At 42.1% G+C, this 26,921-nt stretch overlaps 1 protein-coding gene, 1 long non-coding RNA gene and 1 pseudogene across 2 annotated transcripts; all 3 read left to right on the top strand.

Annotated features, from left to right (window-relative positions):
• Positions 1–7,736: 7,736 nt before the first annotated feature.
• On the top strand, positions 7,737–11,642 carry LOC107796867 (uncharacterized; annotated as a pseudogene).
• Positions 11,643–13,655: 2,013 nt separating this feature from the next.
• On the top strand, positions 13,656–16,291 carry LOC107796868 (uncharacterized). The gene is made up of 5 exons (XR_001650530.2): positions 13,656–13,856; positions 13,952–14,034; positions 14,120–14,166; positions 14,266–14,301; positions 15,906–16,291. It is a non-coding gene; the product is annotated as an uncharacterized LOC107796868 (long non-coding RNA).
• A 764-nt stretch (positions 16,292–17,055) lies between these two features.
• LOC142177256 (BURP domain protein RD22-like) lies at positions 17,056–17,439 on the top strand. Its single transcript, XM_075245728.1, has 2 exons — positions 17,056–17,187; positions 17,293–17,439. Exons 1-2 carry the CDS (start codon positions 17,056–17,058, stop codon positions 17,437–17,439), a joined length of 279 nt encoding a protein of 92 aa, XP_075101829.1.
• The last annotated feature ends 9,482 nt before the right edge of the window (positions 17,440–26,921 follow it).

Raw genomic sequence — 26,921 nt, forward strand, 5'->3', positions numbered from 1 at the left:
AACCAATCGTCGAAAGGCCGAGTGAAACTGAACCTGGGACCAACCCCGAGATTATAAAGATGCTTGAGAAACTACCAAAACCGGTGGAATCGGGAGAAAAGAAGATCGAAGCCAATGACAAAAAAGTAGAAACCTACAATTCGAGGGTCGACCAAATCCCAGGAGCACCACCGATATTGAAGAGCCTGGATTCCAAAAAGTTTGTTCAAAAACCTTTCCCTCTGAGCGCAGCTACGAAGACGATCCCAAAGAAGTTCTGCATGCTCGAAATTCCTAAGTACAATAGAATAACTGACCCAAATGAACATGTGACCTCCTAAACGTGCGCCGTCAAGGGGAACGACTTGGAAGATGATGAGATCGAGTCCGTCTTGCTGAAAAGTTCGAAGAGACCTTGTCAAAAGGATCTATGATATGGTATCACAACTTACCCCCTAGTTCTATTGACTCGTTAGCTATGCTTGCAGATGCCTTCGTGAAAGCACACACCGGGGCCATCAAGGTCGAGACCAGGAAGTCATACCTTTTCAAAGTGCAGTAAATAGATAATGAGATGGTCAGGGAATTCATGTCCCAGATTCAAATGGAACGAATGGACCTGCCTCCGGTCACGCACGATTGGGTCGTTCACGCCTTCACCCAAGGACTCAATGCTCAAAGCTCATTAGCTTCACATCAGTTGAAGTAAAATCTAATAGAATATCCGGCGGTAACTTGGGCCGACATCCATAACTGGTACCAATCAAAAATCAGGGTCGAAGATGATCAGCTTAGGGCCCTTTCCAGGTCCATTTATCCCGTCAGAGCTACTGACAAATCCAAAAGAGATATTGATCGTAAACCAAGATCAAATAAATACTGGTATCAACCATACAATGGATATCGAAGAGGTAATGGGCTTGAACGAAACCTTATGAGAAGTGAAAGGAGAGGCGATCAAGGACAAAATAATAGGGGCTCATGAGCAAAAACGGTTTTGACAGCCCCATCGGGCCTAAGGAAGCGCCAAGGTTATTAGAATACAACTTCAATGTCGATGTTGCTGCCATCGTATCTGCTATCGGACGCAACAAAGGCACCAAGTGACCTTGGCCTTTACAGTATGATCCTTCCCAAAGGGACCCCCACCTAATGTATAAATATCATGGAACTCACGACCACAGAACTGAAGACCGCCGACAACTGAGAGAGGAAATAGCCCGGTTATTCAACAACAGACACCGCCAAGAATTTCTCAGAAATAGGGACTCCAATAAGCAAATCGAGGAGGAGGAACGTCATTAACATGATCATCGGTGGGGTAGACATCCCCTAGGGGCCAATGTTAAAGCACACCAATAATGATGCACTGGTAATATCTGTACTCATAAATAAATCTCGAGTTAAGCGTGTGTTAATTGATCCAGGTAGCTCGGCCAATATCATCAGATCGAGGGTCGTAGAACAGCTGGGTCTGCTAGACCAAATTGTGCATGCAGTCCGAGTTCTAAACGGATTCAACATGGCATATGAGACTACTAAAGGGGAGATAAACCTACTGGTGAACACCGTCGGAACCGTTCAGAAAATAAAGTTCTACGTGATCGAAGTAGATATGAGATATAATGCTCTGTTTGGGAGGCCATGGATTCACAACATGAGGGTGATGCCCTCGACACTACACCAGGAGTTGAAATTCCCAACACCAGGAGGGATTAAAATAATTTATGGAGAACAAACGGTCCCACCTTGACATGACAGAGATCCCACCAGAAATAACTACTCACAAGCTAAGCCTGGATCCAAAGTTCTACCCGGTCAAACAGAAAAGGAGGCCTCAGTCCAAAGTAAAGCATGAATTCATCAAAGACGAGGTATCTAAACTTCTTTAAATAAGATCCATTCAAGAAGTTAGGTACCCAGATTGCTTAGCAAACGTAGTAGTAGTCCCTAAAAAGGAGAATAAATTAAGAATGTGCGTAGATTATAAAGACTTGAATAAGGCATACCCCAAGGACTCTTTTTTTTCGCCCAACATCGATCGCATGATCGATGCGACGGCCGGCCACAAGATCCTTAGCTTTCTCGATGCCTATTCCGGTACGACCAAATTTGGATAGGCACGAGAGACCAGTAAAAAACATCCTTGATAACTAAATACAGAACCTACTATTATAACGTAATGCTATTCGGACTAAAAAACATCGGTGCTACTTACCAATTCCTAGTAAATCGGATGTTCGAAGAGCAAATAGGAAAATTAATGGAGGTTTATATTGACGACATGTTAGTTAAGTCCCTGCGAGCAGAGGACCATTTGAAACATTTGCAGGAAACATTCAACATACTGAAGAAATACAATATAAATTTGAACCCGGAGAAATGTGCATTCGGAGTCGGGTTCGGGAAATTTCTCGAATTCATGATGTCCAATCGAGGAATCGAGATCAACCTCGATAAGATCAAGGCCATAGAGGACATTACTGTGATGGACAATGTCAAGCCCGTCCAAAGGTTAACCTAGTGCATAGCCGCCTTGGGTCGATTTATTTAAAGGTCCTCCGACAAGAGCCATCGGTTCTTCTCGTTATTGAAAAAGAAGAATAACTTCTCATGGACCCCGGAATGCCAACAAGCCTTGGAAGAACTCAAGATGTACCTTTTGAGCCCGCCTTTGCTTCATACTCTGAAAGGAGGCAAGCAGTTGTACCTGTACTTAGCGGTATCCTAGATAGCGATAAGTGGATTCCTGATCCGGGAAGAGGAAGGTACGTAATTTCCTATCTACTATGTTAGCAGGACTCTAGGCGAGGTTGAAAATAGATATCCTCACCTGAAAAAATTGGCCCTCGTTTTGCTAAGTGCCTCTAGGAAGTTGAAACCTTATTTTCAATGCCATCCCATATGTGTCATAACTACTTTCCCGTTGAGAAACATAATGCATAAACCCGAGCTCTCGGGTCGATTGTCCAAATGGGCTGTGGAAATCAGTGGATACGATATCGAATATCAACCCCGAACCGCCATCAAATCTCAAATTTATCGGACTTCGTGGTTGACTTCATGCCGACCCTAATACCCGAGGTCGAAAGGGAATTGTTATTAAACTCGGGGACTTCCTAGGGGATCTGTACCCTCTTTACGGATGGTGCCTCGAACACAAAGGGGTATGAACTTGGCATAGTATTGAAGACACCGACGGGTAATATAGTTAGGCAATCTATTAGAACTGTAAAATTAACTAACAACGAGGCTGAGTATGAGGTCATGATTGCAGGTCTCGAAGTGGATAAAAGCCTGAGGGCCGATGTGATCGAAGCTAAGTGCAATTCCCTCCTTATGGTGAACCAAGTCAATAGGTTGTTCGAAGTCAAAGAGGAACGAATGCAAAGGTACCTAGATAAATTACAGGTAATGCTACATCGGTTCAAGGAGTGGACCCTGCAACATATATCTCGGGATCAAAACAGTGAAGCTAATGCTCTCGCTAACTTGGGATCGTCGGTTGATGACAATGAATTCAGCTAGGGAACGGTAGTGCAACTTATGAAATTGGTAGTGGAAAAAGGCCACGCCGAGACAAACTCGACAAGCTTAACCTGGGACTAGAGAAACAAGTATATAGATTACCTGAAGACCGAGAAGCTGCCCTCGGATCCTAAAGAATCGAGAGTCATGCGTACAAAGATGACCATGTTCAGCTTATCCGAAGATAACACCTTATTCAGGAGAACGTTCGATGGCCCACTCACCATATGTTTTGGATCGGGAGATACCGATTATGTCTTAATGGAAGTTCATGAAGGCACCTACGGGAACCATTCGAGTGTTGAATCGCTGGTTCGTAAGATAATCATAGTCGGCTACTACTGATCGACGTGTAAAAAATGTGAAGGAGTTCGTACGAAAGTGCAATGCATGTTAGAGGCACACACCGATGATCCATCAACCCGAGGAGCTACTACATTCGGTCCTGTCACCTTGGCCATTCATGAAATGGGGGATGAACATCGCCGGTCCCCTACCATGGGCACCCAGTAAGGCTCAATTTATATTTATGACTGACTATTTTTCTAAATGGGTCGAAGCCCAGGCAATTGAGAAAGTCAGGGAGAAAGAAGTTATTAATTTTATTTGGGACCACATAATATGCCGGTTTGGAATGCCGGCCGAGATCGTATGAGACAACGGGAAGTAGTTCGTCGGCAGAAGGTGAGCAAATGTTTGGAGTACCATAAGTTCAAAAGGATCCTATCAATACCCTATCACCCTAGTGGGAATGGACAGGCGGAGTCTTCGAACAAGACCATACTCCAAAACCGATGCCAAAGGAAAATGGAAGGAAATTATTGCCCGAAGACCTGTGGGCATACCGTACGACCTCAAAATCTAGTACCGAGGCCATCCCGTTCTCGTTGGTCTATGGTGTCGAAGAGCTAATACCATTCTAAGCAGGAAAACCGAGTTTCAGGTTTCGATATGTGACCGATGAGTCAAATGATGAGGCCATGATCACGAGCTTGGAATTATTGGATGAGAGGTGTGAGGTAGCCCTCGTCTGGTTGGCCACCCAAAAATAACTGATCGAATGGTATTACAACCGGAGAGCTAACCTCCGACTCTTCAATATAGGGGACTTGGTGTTAAGAAAGGTGACACTGAACACCCGGAACCCGAACGAGGGGAAGCTAGGACCGAATTGGGAAGGTCCATATCGAATTATCGAGATTACCAACAAAGGATCATACAAACTCGAAGCATGGAACAGTGAGCGACTACCGAATAACTGGAATGTAGCCCACTTAAAATGATACTTCTGCTAAGGTACGACCCCATCTATTCTCTTGTTTGCATATATTACAAATTGGACTAACATTTGTAGGCAACGACCAAAGAATGATGCATCTATTAGGCCCGAAAGCATGTGTTGCAATCTTTTTTCCTTGAACCGGTTTTGTCCCAAATGGGTTTTTCCGACAAGGTTTTTAACGAGGCAACAGTAGATCATGCTAACTTTGAATTGAAGACTGGTTACGAACCGGAGTCGAGGGTCGCATCAACAGTATCCGAGCCCTCTCAACGATCGACCTCGAATATTGGGGTCCATTAACCTCAGATAATGATTTTTGCAAGGAAGGAATCTTTGTGCTTGAATAGTCTGGCTCGCTGGATATGATTTATTGTAAGGGCCAAACGGTCAAATGAACCGTGCCTATATATACCACTTAAGCCATAACTCGAAGCTTGTACACATTTGCAATCTTGTATGTTGCGCATAGAAATAAAAGAAAGTTTCTACCTTGCAGATATATATTTTGTCCCTTAAGACTATTACATTTTGTTAAGGATAGACATTGAGCCCAAGGGCCATCTCTATGCGGATCCAAGAAATCACCCCAACTCGGGGGCTGTCGTCCTAGGCAAGCCCGGATGGATCAGGTATCGAAGCCCGGGGGGTACAAAGCCTATTAGGAAATACCCAAACTTAAAAGGCTACGGCCATCCTAGAAATGGCTCGGAGACATCGGTGGCCCGTAATCAAAACATAAGGCCTTCAAAAATTCCAAACCGGTTCAAAGGCTACCTATGACAAAACTATAATCTAAAAACATTAAATACGTACTTTGGGGAAAGCTTCCAGTCATACCAAGCCCCCACGAGTTTCAAACATAATTACATCGAGAACGAGCCTTGTTCGAACGTCCAAACAAGACCCTATTATTACATTTTATTTCGTGCTAAGGAATTTAAAATCTTTGCAATCATAAAGAAAAAACCAAAGAAACTAACTCAAAAATTGCCAGAGGACAGCCTTCTATATATATATTCTAGTAAAGATCTTTACAAAGTCCAAATGGCCTCAACAAAGTGAACAAAAATACAAAAACAAAAGAAAAATCTCTAAGGCACCTAAGCCTGATCTCCACCGAAGCCAACCTTGCAACCTGGGCCATCGAGGTCTTCTCCGCCCTCGGGTTTGCTGGAGTCCTCAAAGCCTTCATCGTCCTCCAGGTCATCCAGCTTCTTGGCCTCGACCTCTAGCCTTTTAGCATCTTTGATCTCGACCGACAGGTCGAAACCCCGAGCATGGACCTCCTCGAGAACCTCTCTTCGGGACTGCCACTTCACATATTCAATAGTGGCTTTCAGGCGGTCCTGGGGTGCCTCAGCATTAGCTCTGTACTGAGCCACCATCTCTTCAACATCGGCCCTGGTTGTTTCCGTCACTGACTTGGCTATTTTCACTTCCTTGGTAAGGGCATCCCGTTCAGCGATGGTCGAGCCTAGTTGAGACTGAAGCTCTATGACCTTTTGGGCCCAGGCCTCGGGTTTTCCCTCGCCACTCGAAGTTGGAACTCCACCAAGGCCAGCTTATCCCGGGCGGTCTCTTTCTCCGGAGCCAAATGGTCCATTTTCCCTTCCACTCTTCGGACATGGCCTTGACCTCGTCCATCTCGGCTCGAAGTTGGTCGATCGTTTCAACCTTATACTGAACCTACACATTTGGAGCGTTAGTCACAATGTATAACTCCCCCTAACTTCAAAGATCTTTACCTGTTCCACCAGGTCGGCATGTTCCTTCTGAGCTGCGTCCAACTCAGCCCGGAGATTCTTGAATTCTTCTTTGCGTTGCTCGTTGAGAAGCTTATACATGTCCCTCTTCTCAATAAGTTCCTTGTCCTCAGCCTCGAGATGGTTAACCTCAGCCTGGTACCGAAGAAAGGCTTCATGATGAAGTACCGAGGCCTGCAAAGATATGAAAAGGAGAAGTCATGAGAGCTATAAAATTAAATTCAAAGACAAAAGAGTGTAATGACGCCTTACCCAGTTCAGCGTCTGATGTGCTTCGTTGAACAAACACAACGCCTCCACCTCGTTCATTTTCACATGATCTTCTTCGGTTACCAGGCACCAGAGGTAGTTAGATACTTTGACAGGGGCGGAAAGAACCCGTGCATCCTCCGGGAAGGTGATGATAACTGACCGCTTCCGGCCGAGATCCATGCTCGAAGCGGGGAACTAGTTGATCAACTTTGGGCTCGAGTTCGGCCTACTTACCTCTAAGGATGACCTTTTCCTCTGCACCTCTAAATCACCCAACCCGGAGAAGTCTTCTAGAGCGGTTGAGTCCACACCATCAAAAGAGCAATGGAGGGGATCGTCTGCACCATGAGCCCCTTCGTTGGATCGCTCCTTTGTTGCTTAGGCTTCATCGAACACGGACTCTGTAAACGAAGGTGACCCTGCAATTTCTATAATACCGGGCGGGGCAGAGCTGACATCTCGAGAGGTCTCGACCCTCACTTCTGCACCACCCTCGTGAACCTGAGGGGGATTAGCCTCCATTATTTCCCCTTGGTTGCCATCAGCTCCACGGGGACGGATGACTCACCGGCCACAAAAAGATTATCCTCCTCGGGCTCGTCCCTAAGCCGGTAAAGCGAGTCTGAGTCAGGAACTCGAGAGCCGGTAAAACAAGGGCTGCACCACAGCAAATACCGATGAGGAAAAGGGAGGTAAAACATAAAATCAATATCTAAAAGAAAAGGGCATTTACGTGCTATATTCCACTTCTCGGGGAATGGCCTAAATTCGGCAGGTATCAGGTCGGCAATCCTCACCCGGACAAAGCGCCCTTGCCAACCCCGATCCCGATCCTTGTTGATTCTTGAAAATAGGGCTTTGTTGGCCCGTCATACGAGCTTTATCAGTCCCCCCGGAAGATTCGGGGACTGTACAGGCGGAGTAGATGATCGATGGTAAACAAGCAGGAATCAATTTTATTCATGAAAAATCAGAAGAGGATTACAATCCTCCATAGCGGTGGTGGATCTGACCAAGGCACACTTCATTCCTCATACAGAAATCCAGAACAACCGGGTCACCGGGCTCTGTATGAAGGGATAAGTGTAAACACTAAGATACTCCTCCACATGGGTAGTAATGTCATCATTGGGCCCATAGATTACTATGTCCTTATTCACCTAGGCACACTCCTTGCGAACCGTAGGAAGGGCGGCCTCGGTGATGGAGCAAATGTACCGGGATATCGCCTCGCATCGGCCTTGCACCGATAAAAGTTTTTGGATCTTAAAGTTATCAGCGACCGAACACCCCCCGGGGACGAACATTTTCAAGGGAGGTTCGGCTGCCGGTTCATCAGTAGCCACGCCTGAAGCGAACCTCTCAAGGTCAACCACATCGTGAGCACTCTCCTCGGCTTCCGCGGTCGGCCTTGAAGAAGAAGTAACAACTTTTTGGGGAACAATCTTACAATTCTTCGCGATTGTTAGAATAAGTGAAAAGGAAGATTAGTAGATGAAGGATAAAAGCTTGCTGAGAAAATCAAACGTGCTGGTTTGGATAAAAGATAAACGAAAACTTGCAATTTGATGAAAACTCTTGAAGAACGGAGGTAAAAATGTCAGGGTAGGAAAAAAGGCAGTGATATCCTCAAGGTACGAGGGTAGAAGCTTGTCCAAAAAGTAAAAAATGAACGAAAGAGGGGAGTATTTAAAAAGGTTTCGCGATGTTTCGTATCCAAGGACATCATGTCGATAGCTAACACGCATTTGAAGTCATTATGACACATCTGACGGGACGTTTCGAATCTTTTGTCGTTTCTGCTGCGACGTTTTGGGAAGGAAACGAGGTGCTCATGTCGTTTCCGTAGTTTTTGTAAACTTGCTCTCTGAGAAATGAGGGGACTATCTGTATATGGGTAAAACTGAGCCCATGAGATGCCTTGTCTTTCGATGAAGCAAACAGAGCAAGAGACGCAACGACAAGGAACCAAATTCGAGACCAGGAGCTCCTCGAGCCGGGTCCGGGAAAAGCGCCCAGCCTCGAGAGTATCAAAGCCATGACCCCGAGTTCAGTTCGAATCCTAAAGGCCTCGGAGAACACTACCAGGTAACCGAGCATGACCAACAAAAGGCCGTGATATCCGTGACCAGCCGGATATCACGGTGTAGATCTCGGCACGTATTACTAGAGAACTAGTGGTTGGTTAAACAGAAGATTTTTTTACCTTTCATAGAATTGTACTTAGGGTAAAACTCCCCTACTATATAAATAGGGGTCTGATTATTTATTGGGGACATTGTAATACGCATATCAAGGCAATATACTATTACTTCTCTATATTATTCAAAGTACTAGTTCTTGTTCATCAATGCTTGGTCATTGTGAGTCCGGGACCGAGAGCGGATATTTTATTAAGGCTGCTGTTTAGTGTGGAATCACCCTCCTCAAGTGGTTTGATAATTTATTACCTCATTTGTCCGTTTAATCTTACGCAATTTATCGTTTGTATCGAATTAATCCACGTATCCTTAAAATCACAAATAAATTTCATTGCTATCCATTTTTAGGGTAAACAACAAATAGTTAGTAACCAATTAATTACCAAGTTATACTTTGCTTATTAGAAAATGAGTAATAATAAACTCTAAATGTATTAATCACCAAAAGACCAAAATTATTTTGCAGGATTGACAGAGGACAAAACCACTTCAGTGGTAGTAGGCAAAGGCGGAGTAAACGTCAACACCGGCAAAGGGCACTCCGGGTGCGGCAATAACGTCAACGTTGGCCACAAAGGCATCGGCGTAAGCACCAGCAAGGGTCCCTCCGGCAGGGGGGCACCAACATCAACGTCGGCCACAAAGGCGTCGGCGTAAGCACCGGGGGCACAACCCACGTCGGTGATGTAACTCGATAAAAGTAAAGAGAAAAGTTAAGAGAATTACTAAGAGAAGGAAAAAAGCAGAAATCATTCTTTCATATCTCTCAATGAACATTCTTCTGTTACATATACCCTTAATTAGGAAGATGGACTGAAGTGTAAAGTAATATAACTAATAGACTTAAGTGTAACTAAGTAAGGGATCAAACTGTCAATATTCCAAATCTATATAACTAGATTAACCACTTATTCCTTACTACTACTAAAGCATAAGTTACTACTTTACGCAGCTGTGTACAACTCAACTAATCATCAGATCATATCAGTCGGCGTCGACAAAGGAGGAGTGGGCGTGACCACCCCCGTCCACCACGGAAGGCTGCCGATCTACGTCGGTGTACGACCCGGACCATCACCGTTTGTTTACAATTACGTCGCCAAAGATGATCAACTTCACGATAACCCAAACGTAGCTATTTTTTTCCTTGAGAAAGACTTGCATCAAGGGAGTAACATGAACTCCAATTTGTGAAAACTACAAATAATTCAGCTACTTTCTTGCTTCGCCAAGTCGCAAATTCTATTCCCTTTTCGTCAAACAAGATGCCAGAAATTCTTAACCAGTTTTTAGTTAAACCCGACTCTATTCCCTTTTCGTCAAACAAACATACTGTCCAAGAATGTGAGGAGCTAGGTATTGTTAATTAGATGGATTTATGTATATATATTGAGTGTGTAAAAAGCTTTTATATATCCTTCGGAACCAAAAGCTAAAAAATAAAATTACACTTTATCAGTGCAATTCAATTGATTATATAACTACTCTATTTTTTCTGATTATTATATCAGGTTTGATATGAAAATCGTTACCTTTTACTGTCATCAACTTCCATGATGGTGTACTTAAACTCCTAGTTTGTAGTAATATATATGTTTGAAGTGAAAATTGTCCCACGTCAGAAGACGAAAATGAGTTGATATATACTAATACTAATACTACTACTAAACACTTGATATTCTCGTGAAACCCTCAATGGAAAACTCCCTGGGAATTACCCACGAATATTATGGGAAACTATTTTTCCACCAGCAATATTTCCACTGACCGCCTCCCAGGGGAATACCGTGGGAATATTGAAATTTCACACGGATTTCCCACCGATTCTTCCGTGGGAAATGTCTGTATTTCTAGTAGTACTTGATATTTTTAGGTTTATTTAAAACTTGAATTTAAATATAAAATGTAAATTTAAGTTGTATATTTAAACGAAGAACTCTATTTATAAATTATTAAAATGGACTACTTTGAATAGCTCCATCGTTCAATTCTATAAATTTGTCCCTTCTTTTGAAAATGGCTAAGCCAATACTTATAAGGACAAAATCTCTTTATTACTTTTTATACATTATATTTTCGAACGACAGGTATTAAAGGAGAAGAGAAGTACTGTGCTACTTCATTAGAATCCATGGTTGATTTCAGCACATCAAGGATAGGAAACAAAGTGCAACCAGTGTCAACAGAGACAGAGAAGGAAACACAAATGCAGAAATACACAATTCTAGGAGCCAAGAAAATGGAAAATGGGAAATTTGATGCTGTAGTTTGCTACTAGCAGAATTATGCATATGCAGTTTTCTACTGTCATAAAATAGAAACAGCAGAGTCATATATGGTTTCTTTGGTTGGTGCTGATGGAATAAAGGCTAAAGCAGTAGCTGTTTTGCATAAGAATACTTCAGCTTGGAACCCAAAACATTTGGCTTTTAAACTTCTTAAGGTTACACCTGGATCTGTTCCGGTTTGCCATTTCCTTCCTGAGGATCACATTGTTTGGGTTCCTAAGAACTAGATTTATACATTGGTGGTGTTAATTATCTTTATATTTGTGTTATTTTTAATAATTTAGAGTATGTTGTTCTTATTTGTAGTTAAAGTTTTATCTTGTAATACTTCAGTATACAAATAAATAATTTCAGCATATGTTTTACATTTCCACACTTACAAGTTTTGCTTTATTTCTTTGTTTTTGGGAGGGAACGGGCAGTTGAATTCTTGAGGGCTTAAGCATTGTGGGTCTCTCTCTTCTTCTTCTTCTTCTTCTTCTTCTTCTTCTTCTTCTTCTTCTTCTTCTTCTTCTTCTTCTTCTTCTTCTTCTTTTTTTTTTGCTTCTAAATATGAGGGATTGAAATAACCCCAAAAGAAATTTTAGGCATAAGCAAAAAATTCAACAAAGACTGTATAGAAGAAATTTATTAAACTAGGGAGAGAACATGGTAGAATACTTTTTCACAACTCATAAACTCTTGAATCTCTACATCATAATTATCTCTCCATAATAGAAAATATATAGTAGCATCCCTATTTATAATACTACAAATCAAATTTGACTAAACTAACAAGACATGAATTAATATGAATTTGGTAAATAAAACCTAACTAGACATAAATTAAGTAAACTAATAAATACCAAATCCTAGACAACTTAGAAATACTAATTAATCTTGGTTTAATTTTCAACAAAATCTTGGTGATGCCGTGTATATTATAAGAGTAAAAGCACGAAGGGTGATGCTGTGCCGTTCTATTTATTTATTTGGTGAGGTTGAGAGTAAAAGCACGAAGGGTGATGTCGTGCCGTTCTATTTATTTATTTGGTGAGGTTGAGAGTAAAATCACGAAGGGTGATGCCATGCAGTTTTCCCTTGCTGTTTTATTTGCTCAATTCGTTTAAGGATTTTCGGTTTAATTCTGTATTTTCATTATTCTCACTCTTTATATTGTATCCCCCACTGTATGTCTCCTTCCCATTATTTCTGCGTTATTTCTTTATTTACTGTTGTTGCCACTAGCATGATTATATTGTTCAGGTTATATGTGGGTGTCTTGTCCTAGCCTCATTATTACTTCGCCGAGGTTAGGCTCAACACTTACTAGTACATGGGGTCGGTTGTATTGATGCTGCACTCTGCACTTTCTGTGCAGATTTTGGTACCGGCTCAGGTTGATCGAGATTTTGCTATTGGTCCGCTGTCCGGAGACTCAAGGTTGATCTGTCGGCGTTCACAGACCTTGAAGTCCCTGTCTATCTTTTATGTCCTACTATTTTCTTTCATTCAGATAGTTGTATTTCTTTCAGACTATTACTTGTAATAGATTCTAGAATGCTCGTGAATTGTGACTCCAGATGCGGGTGGTAGTAATTAATACAGTTTTATGATATTCCGCACTTATTATATTTTATCTTAGTTAATTATTGTTAATTACTCAATGTGAATAAGGAATTGGTTTAATGATTCTCTAACGTTGGCTTGCCTAGCAAGTGAAATGTTAGGCGCCATCACGATCCCGTCGGTGGAAAATTTTAGGTCGTGACAATAAATAATTATTGTAAAATAGTACGCTTTAGCTTGACCGTAAACAACACCTTATGTGAGGTAACGATCATACGTCAGGTGCGCGATATTTACCCGAAAGATATTTAAGTTTTATAATTATGTACACATAATTTATGTTTTGTCATTTTATTTGAGATAATTTAAATTTTGAAAGGATGTAAATAATACTAACAAAACTAAGCACTTAGATTTTCGCTATTTTCATCATACGAATTAAAGTATTGTTGCACTTATCTAATATAGAGATTTTAGCAATTTTATTGATGCGAAAAATATTTTTGTTATTAAGAAAAATTTAATTTCTCAACTAAATTGTTTGGTTTTGTTGCCTAAAATTTCATTCTTTTTGGCTCCAAAAGCAGATGCGGTAATTTCTCCCACATGTTTCAAAATTTTCCCAAATCTTTCCCTTTTTTAATTTTACTATGCCTCAAGGTTTTATCTTTTCAACAATTCGGCTGAACTGCCTTCTTCCCTTTAAATTCCTTTCGCTTCAATTGCTTGAGTTGCGTTCTTTCTTCGTCTACTTTAATTTTGATCTAGTTTAATTACGTTTAAGTATTATTATTCTTCTCACTTTATGGCTCCTACGCTGACTTTTAGTTGGGACTCCAAGGATTCTCAAATACCCTAGTTTGCTACAGCTGTCTCTCTCTCCTAATACACCTTAACCCAGCTACTTGGGACTCCTCTCCACGCCTTCAATGCCTTAACGGCGGGATATACCGGAAATATCGCGCGCCGACCAACTGATAGCTCCTTGGAATGCAAAGCGGCGGAGGTAACTAGGGTGAGATTTGATTTCTCCTAGGTCGACGAACGATTTTGTTTTTTTCTTTCTCAATAAAATATGTGTAATGACATTGTGTTTGTTTTCAATTGGAGTAAATTCTTCAAAACAGAGCAGCGAAGAGATTAGGCAAAAACGTCTTCTGGACCAGATTTTTCCGGAGCTTCAAACCCTAACTGTATGTCTTAATTTTACCAGAAAATCTAGTCATCTGATAGTGCAATCCCTTTTTCTATTCTTCTGATCTGTATTTTTCCGGCCAGATTTTGTGGCATTTAACAGATTTGAGAGTACAACTAGACAATCGGAGGTATCTATCTCTGTAATCTGGAATTGTTCATTATAATTTTTTATTTATTATTTTGGATTGAGAATACCCAGGCTCATCTAATTTTTTTACTTCTTTCAGACAGCTTTCATTTTCGAATTTTTGAGATTCTTCAAGGTATGTGTCTTATTTTCTTTTGAAAAATTCTTTTGTCATTTTATTTTTCTGGAAATGAGATTTTTATTTTTGATGTTACTGTTTGAATCTGAAAATAGGTATAATCTAATTATTTGTTCACTTTGAGAAAGGTTGAATTTAACAGTGTACGTTGGCCTTTTACTTCTCCAGCGTTATAAAAAGTAGCTTGACTGTATGTTGAAGGTGTTTGAATGTATGTTGAAGGCGAGATATTTTCCTTTTCTCTAGTTGCTCATTGCCAGGAAACACTTGCTAGAGGTGCTATTTTTCATTTGACTTACTCTCCCCGTTCATTCATGTGGTCGTGTTCAAGGATAACAACATTATTTCATCCAGCTTGGATAGCCTAATTTTGTATCTCGTATCTGTTGCTTCCAGTAGCCTTCTCAATTAGTAAGAGAAAGTATTGGCTATTAGAAACTCAACCTCTGTTCATAGTAATGGTTCCTCTAGATGTGAGTGTATAAAGTAAATGTAAAAGCATTCTACTGGTGCATCAGTTTTCAAATACATGATCCAGTAAAATGATTGCACAACTTTTACCTATTTCTTAGATTAATGGTAAGTGCAAGTCCAATAATCAAACTATAACCTCTGTTGCAAATTTATGTATATTTGCTTTTACATTACGTAATGATATCTTTGTGGTTTAAATGTTGAATGAAGTGTTTCAAAGGTTGTTCTCCATCCTTCATTAGTTCTTTCACACTGTCCTTTGTCTGTAAGGTCCAGGCATGTAATGAAAGCTAGCAGTGTGATACACATGAATCAGTAACTTAATTTTGCTAAATGATTGATCTGCTAAGTTTTAGAAATCTTTGTTTCATTAATCATTAAGGAAGAAAATAAAAGAAAATGAAGGAGTGGTATAAGGAGTAAATGACCAGTATGTTGTAGTGGAACAAGAAAATTGTAAAGAAAACAAAAAATTAACATTACGGTAGTTATAGTAGCCAGATATAATGGGGATACTCAGTGCAAATTATGGCGGTTTCTTCGCCAGAAACGAAGTTTGTAATTGAGAAAATTTGTGCAATTTGTGCAACGAAGCTCTGTTAATTGTCCTTGGAAATTTGGTGGAAAGGTTTATTTTGGTTGGAGAATACTGATTCTGTCAATGCATCATGGTTATTCTCTTTCCAATATAGTAATAGATAGACTATTTCTAGTTGTAGATCTTGTGTGGTTCCAGAGAACAATTTTTACACTTGCTATAAAGAATTTGGTTTCACAGATAAGATGTCCTCAAATGGGTTGTTTGTAGTTACTGCAGTATATATATGCTGAAGGCACCACTTCTTTTTCTTGCTTGAGCCTCTGAGCCGAGGGTCTCCCGGAAATAGCCTCTCTATCCCTTTGGGATAGGGGTAAGGTTTGCGTACACTCTACCCTCCCCAGACCCCACTAGTGGGATTCTATTGGGTTGTTATTGTTGTTGTTTTTGTACTTTTAATTTTTTCCAGAATGTTAAGCTTTTTATCTTTCCGTGTGTTTCACTTTAAAGTTTGAGAAATAAGGATACTTGCATAGTTTTTTTTTTTTTTATTAAGTTTACTTTTATAATAATTGTATTTTTTTGACAGGTTACTTTCAAACGAAGCTTGGAGGAGTTCATTCAAAATCAGTCGATTGATGATAACTATGGAATACTTGTCACTAATGATGTTAAAAGTCTCAAGTCTCAGATAAACTCTCTCTTAGCATCTGGTGCATTTCTTGTGCCTTTCCTGTGCCTCGTTCTCCAGCATCTGATGATAACTAAGGACTAGTTTATTTTATTAGTTTGTCTTGGATGGTACCTTAATGTTGAATATTGAATGTAGGTTTTTTTGAGTTTTTGTTCTACTTTCTGTTTAATTGGATATTGTTTATGAAATAGATTGAATTAGGTGTTGTATATGAATTGGATTGCATGTTGAATTTGGTATTTGAATGTTTAATTGTATTTAGTCTTGTATTGTTGGTTGTACTTTTTGTTTGGTAGGTGTAGTTCTAAAAATAAATTAGGTCATGCAAAAATATTTTCCAGATTTCTCACCGACTCTATGGGAATTTTATGCATATTTTTTCTAGAATTTTAATATTTCCCATTGATATTTGTGGGAATGTTCATATGTTTATTTCCAGGTTACGAATATTTTCCACTGCTTTCATGTGTAAAATAAAAAAATATCTAAATTATTTATAATATATCCCACTGATTCAGTGAGAAACTTAAGAAAATTAAATTAATATATTATTTTACTTTTCCCACGACGTTTGTGGGAAAATACACTATGTGACCCCACCAAGTTCTCGTAAAACCCTCAATGGGAAACTCCCTGGGAATTACCCACGAATATCATGGGAAACTATTTTCTCACTAGCCATATTCCCACTGAGCGTCTCCCATGGGAATATGAAATTTCACACGGGTTTCCTACCGATTCTTCCGTGGGAAACGTCTTTATTTCTAGTAGTGCTTGATATTTTCAGGTTTATTTAAAACTTGAATTTAGATATAAAATGTAAATTTAAGTTGTATATTTAAACGAAGAACTCTATTTACAAATTATTAAAATGGACTGCTTTGAATAGCTCCATCGTTCAATTCTATAAATTTGTCCCTCCTTTTGAAAATGGCTAAGCCAATACTTATAAGGACAAAATCTCTTTCTTACTTTTTATACATTATATTTTCGAACGGCAGGTATTAAAGGAGAAGAGAAGTACTGTGCTACTTAATTAGAATCCATGGTTGATTTCAGCACATCAAAGTTAGGAAACAAAGTGCAACCAGTGTCAACAGAGACAGAGAAGGAAACACAAATGCAGAAATACACAATTCTAGGAGCCAAGAAAATGAAAAATGGGAAATCTGATGCTGTAGTTTGCTACTAGCAGAATTATGAATATGCAGTTTTCTACTGTCATAAAACAGAAACAATAGAGTCATATATGGTTTCTTTGGTTAGTGCTGATGGAACAAAGGCTAAAGCAGTAGTTGTTTGCCATAAGAATATTTCAGCTTGGAACCCAAAACATTTGGCTTTTAAACTTCTTAAGGTTACACCTGGATTTGTTTCGGTTTGCCATTTCCTTCCTGAGGATCACATTGTTTGGGTTCCTAAGAACTAGATTTATACATTGGTGGTGTTAATTATCTTTTTATTTGTGTTGTTTTTAATAATTTAGAGTATGTTGTGCTTATTTGTAGTTAAAGTTTTATCTTGTAATACTTCAGTATACAAATAAATAATTTTAGCATATGTTTTACATTTTCACACTTACAAGTTCTGCTTTATTTCTTTGTTTTTGGGAGGGAACGGGCAGTTAAATTCTTGAGGGCTTAAGCATTGTGGGTCTCTCTGTTCTTCTTCTTCTTCTTCTATTTTTTTTTTTGCTTCTAAATATGAGGGATTGAAATAACCCGAAAAAGAATTTAGGCACAAGCAAAAAATTCAACAAAGACTGTATAGAAAAAATTTATTAAACTAGGGAGAGAACGTGGTAGGAGACATTTTCATAACTCATAAACTCTTGAATCTCTACATCATAATTATCTCTCCATAATAGAAAATATGTAGTAGCATCCCTATTTATAATACTATAAATCAAATTTGACTAGACTAACAAGACATGAATTTGTAACGACCCGGCCGGTCGTTTTGAGAGTTAGAGCCCCGAACCCCTATTAACTGCTTTCCCCATATCTATTTCTGCTATTGTGACTTGCCGAGATGATTGGTTTTGAGTTTCGGAGTGTTTTGGGACACTTAGTCCCTAAATGAGAGCTTAAGCCTTATGATTTGGACCATAGCCGGAACTGTGTGAAGACAACTCCGGAATGGAATTTCGTCGGTTCCGTTAGCTCCGTTAGGTGATTTTGGGTTTAGGGACGTGTCCGAATTGTGTTTTGGAGGTCCGTAACTCATTTAGGCTTGAAATAACGAAAGTCGAATTTTTGGAGTTTTGGACCGGTAGTGAAATTTTTGATATCGGGGTCGTTTTTCGATTCCGGAAATTGGAGTAGGTCCGTAATGTTGATTATGACTTGTGCGCAAAATTCGAGGTCAATCGGACGTGATTTGATAGGTTTCGGCATGAGTTGTAGAATTTTGAAGTTTCAAGTTCTTTAAGTTTGAATCGGAGGGTGATTCGTGATTTTAGCGTTGTTTGATGTGATTTGAGAGCTCAACTAAGTTCGTATGGTGTTATAGGATTGATTGGTAGGTTTGGTTGAGGTCCCTGGGGCCTCAGGTGAGTTTCGAGTGCTTAACGGATCAAAAGTTAGATGTGTGTTGCTGCTGAAGTCTTCAGGCTTCTGTCATTTTCGCACCTGTGGTGGAGAGGTCGCAGGTGCATGATCGCACGTGCGGAGAGGCAAGCACAGAAGCGGATTTGGGATGTGTGGTCAGGGGTCGCAGGTGCGAAGGGAAATGCCGCATCTGCGATGCCCGCAGATGCGTTAAAGGACCCACAGGCGCGGAGGAGATCGCAGAAGCGGACAATAGTCCGCAGGCGCGCACTCACAGGTGCGACCCTTTTTCCGCAGAAACGGACCCAGCCCTCTTAAGTCGTTTCCGCACCTGCGAAGGAAATTCCGCAGGTGCGGCGTTGCAGGTGCGACCCAAGGTCCGCAGATGCGTAATAACTGGGAAGAAAAGGGGCAGATTCGAGGGTTTGAAGTTCACTTCACAAATTTGATTGAGAGCTCGGTAGAAGGCAGAATTTGGAGAGATTTTCGGAGGAAGTTTTTGGGTAATAATTCTTAACTCCCTTATGGTTATATTCCACTAATCTATGCTTGAATTCATCGTTTAAATTCGGATTTGGGGTAAAAAATTGAGAAAAGTTCTTAGGCCAAATTTTGGTGTTTTGATCGAGATTTTGGTGTCAAATTTTAGTAAATTTGATATAGTTAGACTCGTGAGTGAATGAGCTTTCATATTTTATGACTTTTACCCGATTCCGAGAAATGGGGCCCACATGCGATTTTTGAGTTAAATTTCAGATTTTTCATTAAATGTTGATTTCGTTAATTAGATGAGTCTATTATTGTTGTATTTATGATACGTAATTTCTTTTGGCTAGATTTGGGCCATTCAGAGGCGGATATTCGTGGGAAAGGCATTGTGACCGATTAATTGAGCTTGACTCGAGGTAAGTGGCTTGCCTAACGTTGTGTGGGGGAAATTCCCTTAAGATTTGGAATTATTGTGATATGTGAGCGCCGTGTACATGAGTTGACGAGTACGTACACGGGCTAGTTGTGGTAAAACCCGATTTTCTTACCGAGCAGCAACATGTTTTTCTGTTATTTTGAGTTATACCATTTTAATGAGTACTAATCTATTTTCATTCTTAATTGAGTTATTCCAATATGTGTAGCTACCATGTTTAGTCTAATACAACATGTCTACGTGTCTTAATTGTTTATGTGAATTATGTGCAGCATGCTTAGTGAATTTCCTGCTTCTTCCCTGACTGGTACTTAGTCTAAATTGTAAGAATTTCGTGATGTAGTTGTATTTCTACCATTCGCGTTGCATATTTACTTTGGGACTACAGAGTGGTATTCCGGGAGATCCCCCTGTACTGCATAATTACTTTGGGACTACGGAACGGTATTCCTGGAGATCCCCCTGTACTGCATAATTACTTTGGGACTACGGAACGGTTTTTCGGGAGATCCCCCCTGCACATTTATTTTGGGACTACGGAACGGTATTCCGGAAGATCCCCCTGCACATTTATTTTGGGACTACGGAACGGTATTCCGGGAGATCCCCCTGCACATTTATTTTGGGACTACGGAATGGTATTCCGGGAGATCCCCATGCATATTTATTTTGGGACTACGGAACGGTATTTCGGGAGATCCCCCTGCACATTTACGTTTGGGACTACGGGACGGTATCTCGGGAGATCCCCCTGCACATTTACGTTTGGGACTACGGGACGGTATCTCGGGAGATCCCCTGTTGTGTTTTTGTGTACTAAGCTGTTGCCTTCTATGATTTCATTGTTATTAAATTTCAGTCTTTATTTTATTGCAGTATTACACTCTATATTGTTTTATTATATACTTACCAGTAGGGCCTTGACCTGACCTCGTCACTACTCGACCGAGGTTAGGCTTGGCACTTACTGAGTACCGATTGTGGTATACTCAGGCTACTCTCTGCACATGTTTTTCGTGTGCAGATCGAGGTGTACCTTATCAGCCGCACTGTCAGTGAGTCGGGACAACTTTGGAGACTTCAAGGTATATCTGCCGCGTCTGCAGACCTCAGAGTCCCCTTCTACTCTTTCTCATGCCCATTATCTTCTGTATTTTTCCTTGTTAGACTCTGATGTATAGAGACACTAAATTTTCCTTCTGTAGTTTGCGATTCACGATGTTGCAGATTTTGAGATTTGTTGTGTATTTTTGAATAGTTGGTTAAATTTATATTTTTATTTTATTATTCCGCAAAATGTTAGGCTTACCTAGTTGTAGAGACTAGGTGTCGTCACGACGTCACACGGAAGGGAAATTGGATCGTGACAAGTTGGTATCAGAGCTCTAGATTCGTAGGTGTCGTGAGTCACAAACCGATTTATTAGAGTCTCGCGGATCCGTACGGAGACGTCTGTACTTATCTTCGGGAGGCTATGGAATTGTTAGGAAAATTTCACTACTTTGATTCCTTGTCGTGCGAAAATTGTTGACTTCAGAGATTCTAAATTTCTGTATTCTATTCTTTCATAGATGGTGAGGACACGTACAAGCTGATATGATGAACATGCACCCGCGCCCCCTGCTAGAGCCGCGAGAGGCCGGGACCAGGGTATAGGACGAGGACGTCCACATAGTGCAGCCAGAGCACCCGCACGAGTTGCTACAGAGGAGCCCCAGTAGCTCAAGCTGGAGGGCAGACACCTGAGATACCTGTTGCTGCACCAACTCTCCAGGAGACTCTAGCCCAGTTTCTGAGCATGTTCAGCACCTTAGCTCATGCTGGATTGATTCCACTTGCTCTTGCCACATCTCAGGCCAGGGGAGGAGCACCGACTCCCGTCGTCGGTACTCCAGAGCAGCGAGTTCAGGTCGACCAGGTTCCAGAGATTGTACTAATGCAGCTAGTAGCTCCAGCTCAGCCCGAGGTTAGGGCATCAACTTTTGAGGCGGAGCAGCTCAGACTTGAGAGGTACAAGAAGTACCACCCACCTACTTTCAGCGGATTGGCTACAGATGATGCTCAGGGTTTTTTGGAGGAGTGTCATCGTATTCTCCGTACTATGGGCATGGCGGAGACGAGCGGGGTTTCTTTTACCATATTCCAGCTTAGAGGAGTAGCCAATCAGTAGTGGCGTACTTATTAGTTGAGTAGTCCGGTTGAGGCAGCTTCACTTACATGGACTTAGTTCTCGGACATGTTTTTGAGAGAGTATGTCCCTCAGAGCCTCATGGACTCATGGCGCGCGGAGTTTGAGCAGCTGCGCTAGGGTGCTATGACTGTGTCAGAGTATGTAGTTCGCTTCAGTGATTTGGCCCGACATGTACCGGCCTTAGTTGCCACAGTTCGAGAGAGGGTTCGACGGTTTATTGAGGGTCTCCATCCTAGCATCCGGAGTAGTATGTGCCAGGGAATTGGAGATGGATATTTTCTTATCAGTAGGCTGTGGGTATTGCCAGGAGATTCGAGGGCATGTTTGCCCGGGATAGAGAGGAGAGGGAGGCCAAGAGGTCTCGAGAGGCTGGTTATTATTCTGGAGCTCGTGCCCCAGCAGCTCGCCATGGTAGGGGTTATGTGAGCCGCCCCGTTCATTCAGCTCTTCCAGCCTCCAGCGGTGTTCCTGCTCCTTCTAGACCCCAAGAGCCTTATTATGCACCGCCAGTATCTAGTGTGCCTCCTACATGGGGTGTTCCTAGCGGCCAGTCCAGCAGACCTGGCCCGAGCCAGTAACAGTAGCCACGCCCTCCCAGAGCTTGTTTTGAGTGTGGAGACACTCGCCACATGGTGAGGGATTGCCCCAGGATTAGGAGGGGTGCACCTCCACAGACTTTTCAGCCACAGCGTGCTCCACGGGGTCCTCAGGATATGATTATAGCACCAGCTGCCACCCCACCTGCTCAACCAGCTCAAGGTGGAGGACGGGGAGGTAGAGGTCGCCCTAGAAGGGGAGGCCATGCCAGATATTATGCACTTCCTGCTCGTACAGAGGCAGTTGCTTCTGATTCTTTCATTACAGGTATTGTTCTGGTCTGTCATAGAGACGCGTTGGTATTATTTGACCCAGGCTCTACATATTCTTATGTGTCCTCTTATTTTGCTCCGTATTTGGGAGTATCTCGGGATTCTTTGAGTTCCCCTATTTATGTATCTACTCCTATGGGAGATTCTCTTGTTGTGGACCGTGTGTATCGGTCATGTTTGATTGCTCTTAGTGGTTTTGAGACCAGAGCCGATTTACTATTGCTCATCATGGTAGACATTGATATTATTTTGGGCATGGACTGGTTGTCGCCCAATTATGCTATTCTTGATTGTCATGCTAAAATCGTGACGCTGGCTATGCCAGGTTTACCGCGATTAGAGTGGAGAGGTACCTTAGAGTATACTCCAAGCAGAGTTATTTCTTTTCTTAAAGCTTAACGAATGGTTTAGAAGGGGTGTGACGCGTATCTAGCTTATGTGAGAGATGTCAGTATTGATACCCCTACAGTTGAGTCAGTTCCAGTAGTGAGGGACTTTCCAGATATGTTTCCAGCAGATCTTCTGAGCATGCCGCCCGACAGAGATATTGATTTTGGCATTGATTTGTTGTCGGGCACTAAGCCCATCTCTATTACTCCATATCATATGGTTCCTCCTGAATTGAAGGAGTTGAAAGAGCAGTTACAAGAATTGCTTGATAAAGGCTTCATTCGGCCTAGTGTGTCACCTTGGGGTGCTCCTGTCTTATTTGTAAAGAAGAATGATGGTTCTATGCGTATGTGTATTGATTACCGCCGGCTGAACAAAGTCACAGTGAAGAAGAGGTATCCATTGCCTCGTATTGATGACTTATTTGATCAGTTACAGGGTGCCAAGGTATTTTCCAAGATTGACTTATGTTCAGGTTATCATCAGTTGAAGATTCGGGAGTTAGATATCCTAAAGACTTCTTTCAGGACCAGATATGGTCACTATGAGTTTCTTGTGATGTCTTTTGGGCTGACCAATGCCCCAACAACTTTTATGCACTTGATGTACAATGTGTTCCGGCCCTATCTTGACTCATTTGTCATTGTGTTTATTGACGACATTCTAGTATACTCCCAGAGTCGGGAGGATCATGAGCAGCACCTGAGGACTGCACTTCAGACCTTGAGAGAAAAGAAGTTATATCCAAAATTTTCAAAGTGTGAGTTTTGGCTAGACTGAATGGTATTCTTGGGTCATATAGTATCGAGTGAGGGGATCCAGGTGGATCTAAAGAAGATTGAAGCAGTGCAGAGTTGGCCCAGACCGTCCTCAGCTATAGAGATCCGGAGTTTTCTTGGTTTGGCGGGGTATTACCGTCGCTTTGTAGAGGGATTCTCATCTATTGCAGCACCTATGACCAGGCTGACCCAGAAGGGTGCTCCGTTCAGGTGGACAGAGGAATGTGAGGAGAGCTTTCAGAAGCTCAAGACAACTTTGACTACAGCCCCAGTATTGGTATTACCTACAGGTTCAGGCTCTTATACTGTATATTGTGATGTATCACGGATTGGTCTCAGCACGATGTTGATGCAGGACGGTAGGGTGATTTCCTACGCATCTAGACAGCTGAAGGTGCACGAAAAGAACTATCCTGTCCACGACCTTGAGTTAGCAGCTATTGTTCATGCCTTGAAGATATGGCGGCATTATTTGTACGGTGTTCCTTGTGAGATTTACATCGATCATCGGAGTTTGCAGCATCTGTTTAAGCAGAAAGATCTTAACTTACGTCAGCGGAGGTGGTCGGAGCTACTTAAGGATTATGATATCACTATTTTGTACCACCCTAAGAAGGCCAATATGGTGGCCGATGCTTTGAGTCGCCGGGCAGAGAGTTTGGGGAGTTTAGCATATCTACCAGCAGGAGAGTGGCTATTGGCGTTGGATGTTCAGGCCTTAGCCAGCCAGTTTGTGAGATTGGATATTTCTGAGCCGAATCGAGTATTGGCTTGTGTGGTCTCTCGGTCTTCTCTTTATGATCGTATCAGGGAGCGACAGTATGATGACCTCCATCTGCTTGTCCTTAAGGACACGGTCCAGCACGGTGATGCTAAGGAGGTCACTATTGGAGATGATGGTGCATTGAGGATGCATGGCATGCTATGTGTGCCCAATGTGGATGGTTTGCGTGAGTTGAGTTTCTAGGAGGCTCATAGTTTGCGGTACTCTATTCATCCGGGTGTCGCAAAGATGTATCAGGACTTGAAACAACATTACTGGTGGAGGATAATGAAGAAGAACATAGTAGAGTATGCGGCTCGATGTCTGAATTGCCAGCAGGTAAAATATGAGCATCAATGACCAGGTGGATTGCTTCAGAAGTTTGAGATTCCAGAGTGGAAATGGGAGCGGATCACTATGGATTTCGTTGTTGGACTTCCACGGACCCAGCGGAGGTTTGATGCAGTTTGGGTGATTGTGGATAGGTTGACCAAGTCGGCTCATTTCATTCATGTGATGACTACCTATTCTTCCGAGCAGCTAGCTCGAATCTACATCCGTGAGATCGTCAGGCTTCATGGCATACCTGTATCTATTATCTCTGACCGGGGTACGCAGTTTACATCACGGTTCTGGAGAGTTGTACAACATGAGTTGGGTACTAGGGTTGAGTTGAGCACAACATTTCACCCTCAGATGGATGGGCAGTCCGAGCGCACTATTCAGATATTAGAGGATATGCTCCGTACGTGTGTGATAGATTTTGGGGGGGTGTTTGGGACCAGATCTTGCCACTTGCTGAGTTTGCTTACAATAATAGTTATCAGTCCAGCATTCAGATGGCACCGTATGAGGCTCTGTACGATAGGCGGTGTCGGTCCCCAGTGGGTTGGTTCGAACCTGGTGAGGCCAGATTATTGGGTATGGACTTGGTTCAGGATGCCTTGGAAAAAGTGAAGGTGATTCAAGATAGACTTCGCACAGCCCAGTCCAGACAGAAGAGTTATGCGGACCGGAAGGTTCGCGATGTGGCATTCATGGTTGGAGAGCGAATCTTGCTCCGGGTTTTGCCTATGAAGGGCGTTATGAGGTTTGGAAAGAAGGGCAAGCTGAGCCCAAGGTTCATTGGTCCATTTGAGGTGTTGCATCGAGTTGGGGAGGTTGCTTATGAGCTTGCCTTGCCTCCCAGTCTAGCAGGAGTTCATCCGGTATTCCATGTTTCTATGCTCCGAAAGTATCACGGCGATCCGTCCCATGTGTTGGATTTCAGCTCAGGTCAATTGGACAAGCATATATCCTATGTTGAGGAGCTCGTGGCTATTTTAGACAGGCAGGTCAGAAAGCTAGGATCAAAGAATATTGCTTCCGTGAAGGTTCATTGGAGGGGACAGCCGGTCGAGGAGGCGACTTGGGAGACCGAGCAGGATATGAACAACCGTTATCCTCATCTTTTCACCACTTCAGGTATGTCTATATGCTCGTTCGAGGACGAACGATTATTTTAAGAGGAGGAGAATGTAACGACCCGACCAGTCATTTTGAGAGATAGAGCCCCGAACCCCTATTAACTGCTTTCCCTATATTTATTTCTGCTATTGTGACTTGCAGGGATGATTGGTTTTGAGTTTCGAAGTGTTTTGGGACACTTAGTCCCTAAATGAGAGCTTAAGCCTTAGGATTTGGACCGTAGTCAGAATTGTGTGAAGACAACTCCGAAATGAAATTCCGTCGGTTCCGTTAGCTCCGTTAGGTGATTTTTGGTTTAGGGGTGTGTTCAGATTGTGTTTTGGAGGTCCGTAGCTCATTTAGGCTTGAAATGGCTAAAGTCGAATTTTTGGAGTTTTGGGCTGGTAGTGGAATTTTTGATATCGGGGTCATTTTCCGATTCCGGAAGTTGGAGTAGGTCCGTAATGTTGATTAGGACTTGTGCGCACAATTTGAGGTCAATCGCACGTGATTTGATAGGTTTCGGCATCGGTTGTAGAATTTTGAAGTTTCAAGTTCTTTAAGTTTGAATCGGAGGGTGATTCGTGATTTTAGCGTTGTTTGATGTGATTTAAGAGCTCGAATAAGTTCGTATGGTATCATAGGATTGATTGGTAGGTTTGGTTGAGGTCCCTGGGGCCTCAGGTGAGTTTCGAGTGCTTAACGGATCAAAAGTTGGATGTGTGTTGCTGCTGAAGTCTTCAGGCTTCTGTCATTTTCGCACCTGCGGTGAAGAGGCCGCAGGTGCGTGATCGCACGTGCGGAGAGGCAAGCGCAGAAGCGGATTTGGGAAGTGTGGTCAGGGGTCGCAGGTGCGAAGGGAAATGTCGCATATGCGATGCCCGTAGATGCGTTAAAGGACCTGCAGGCGCGGAGGAGATCGCAGAAGCGGACAATAGTCCGCAGGCGCGCACTCGCAGGTGCGGCCCTTTTTCCGCAGAAGCGGACCCAACCCTCTTA

The sequence above is a fragment of the Nicotiana tabacum genome, chromosome 23, assembly GCF_000715075.1.
Source record: "Nicotiana tabacum cultivar K326 chromosome 23, ASM71507v2, whole genome shotgun sequence".
NCBI lineage: Eukaryota > Viridiplantae > Streptophyta > Magnoliopsida > Solanales > Solanaceae > Nicotiana > Nicotiana tabacum.

What these genes read in the sequence shown, in the direction of transcription:
- LOC142177256 (XM_075245728.1), top strand. Translation starts at nt 17,056, where the DNA reads ATGGTTGATTTCAGCACATCAAAGTTAGGAAACAAAGTGCAACCAGTG. An exon ending in AAAATGGGAAATCTGATGCT is followed by an intron (nt 17,188 to 17,292) that starts GTAGTTTGCTAC and finishes GATGGAACAAAG; the next exon opens with GCTAAAGCAGTAGTTGTTTG.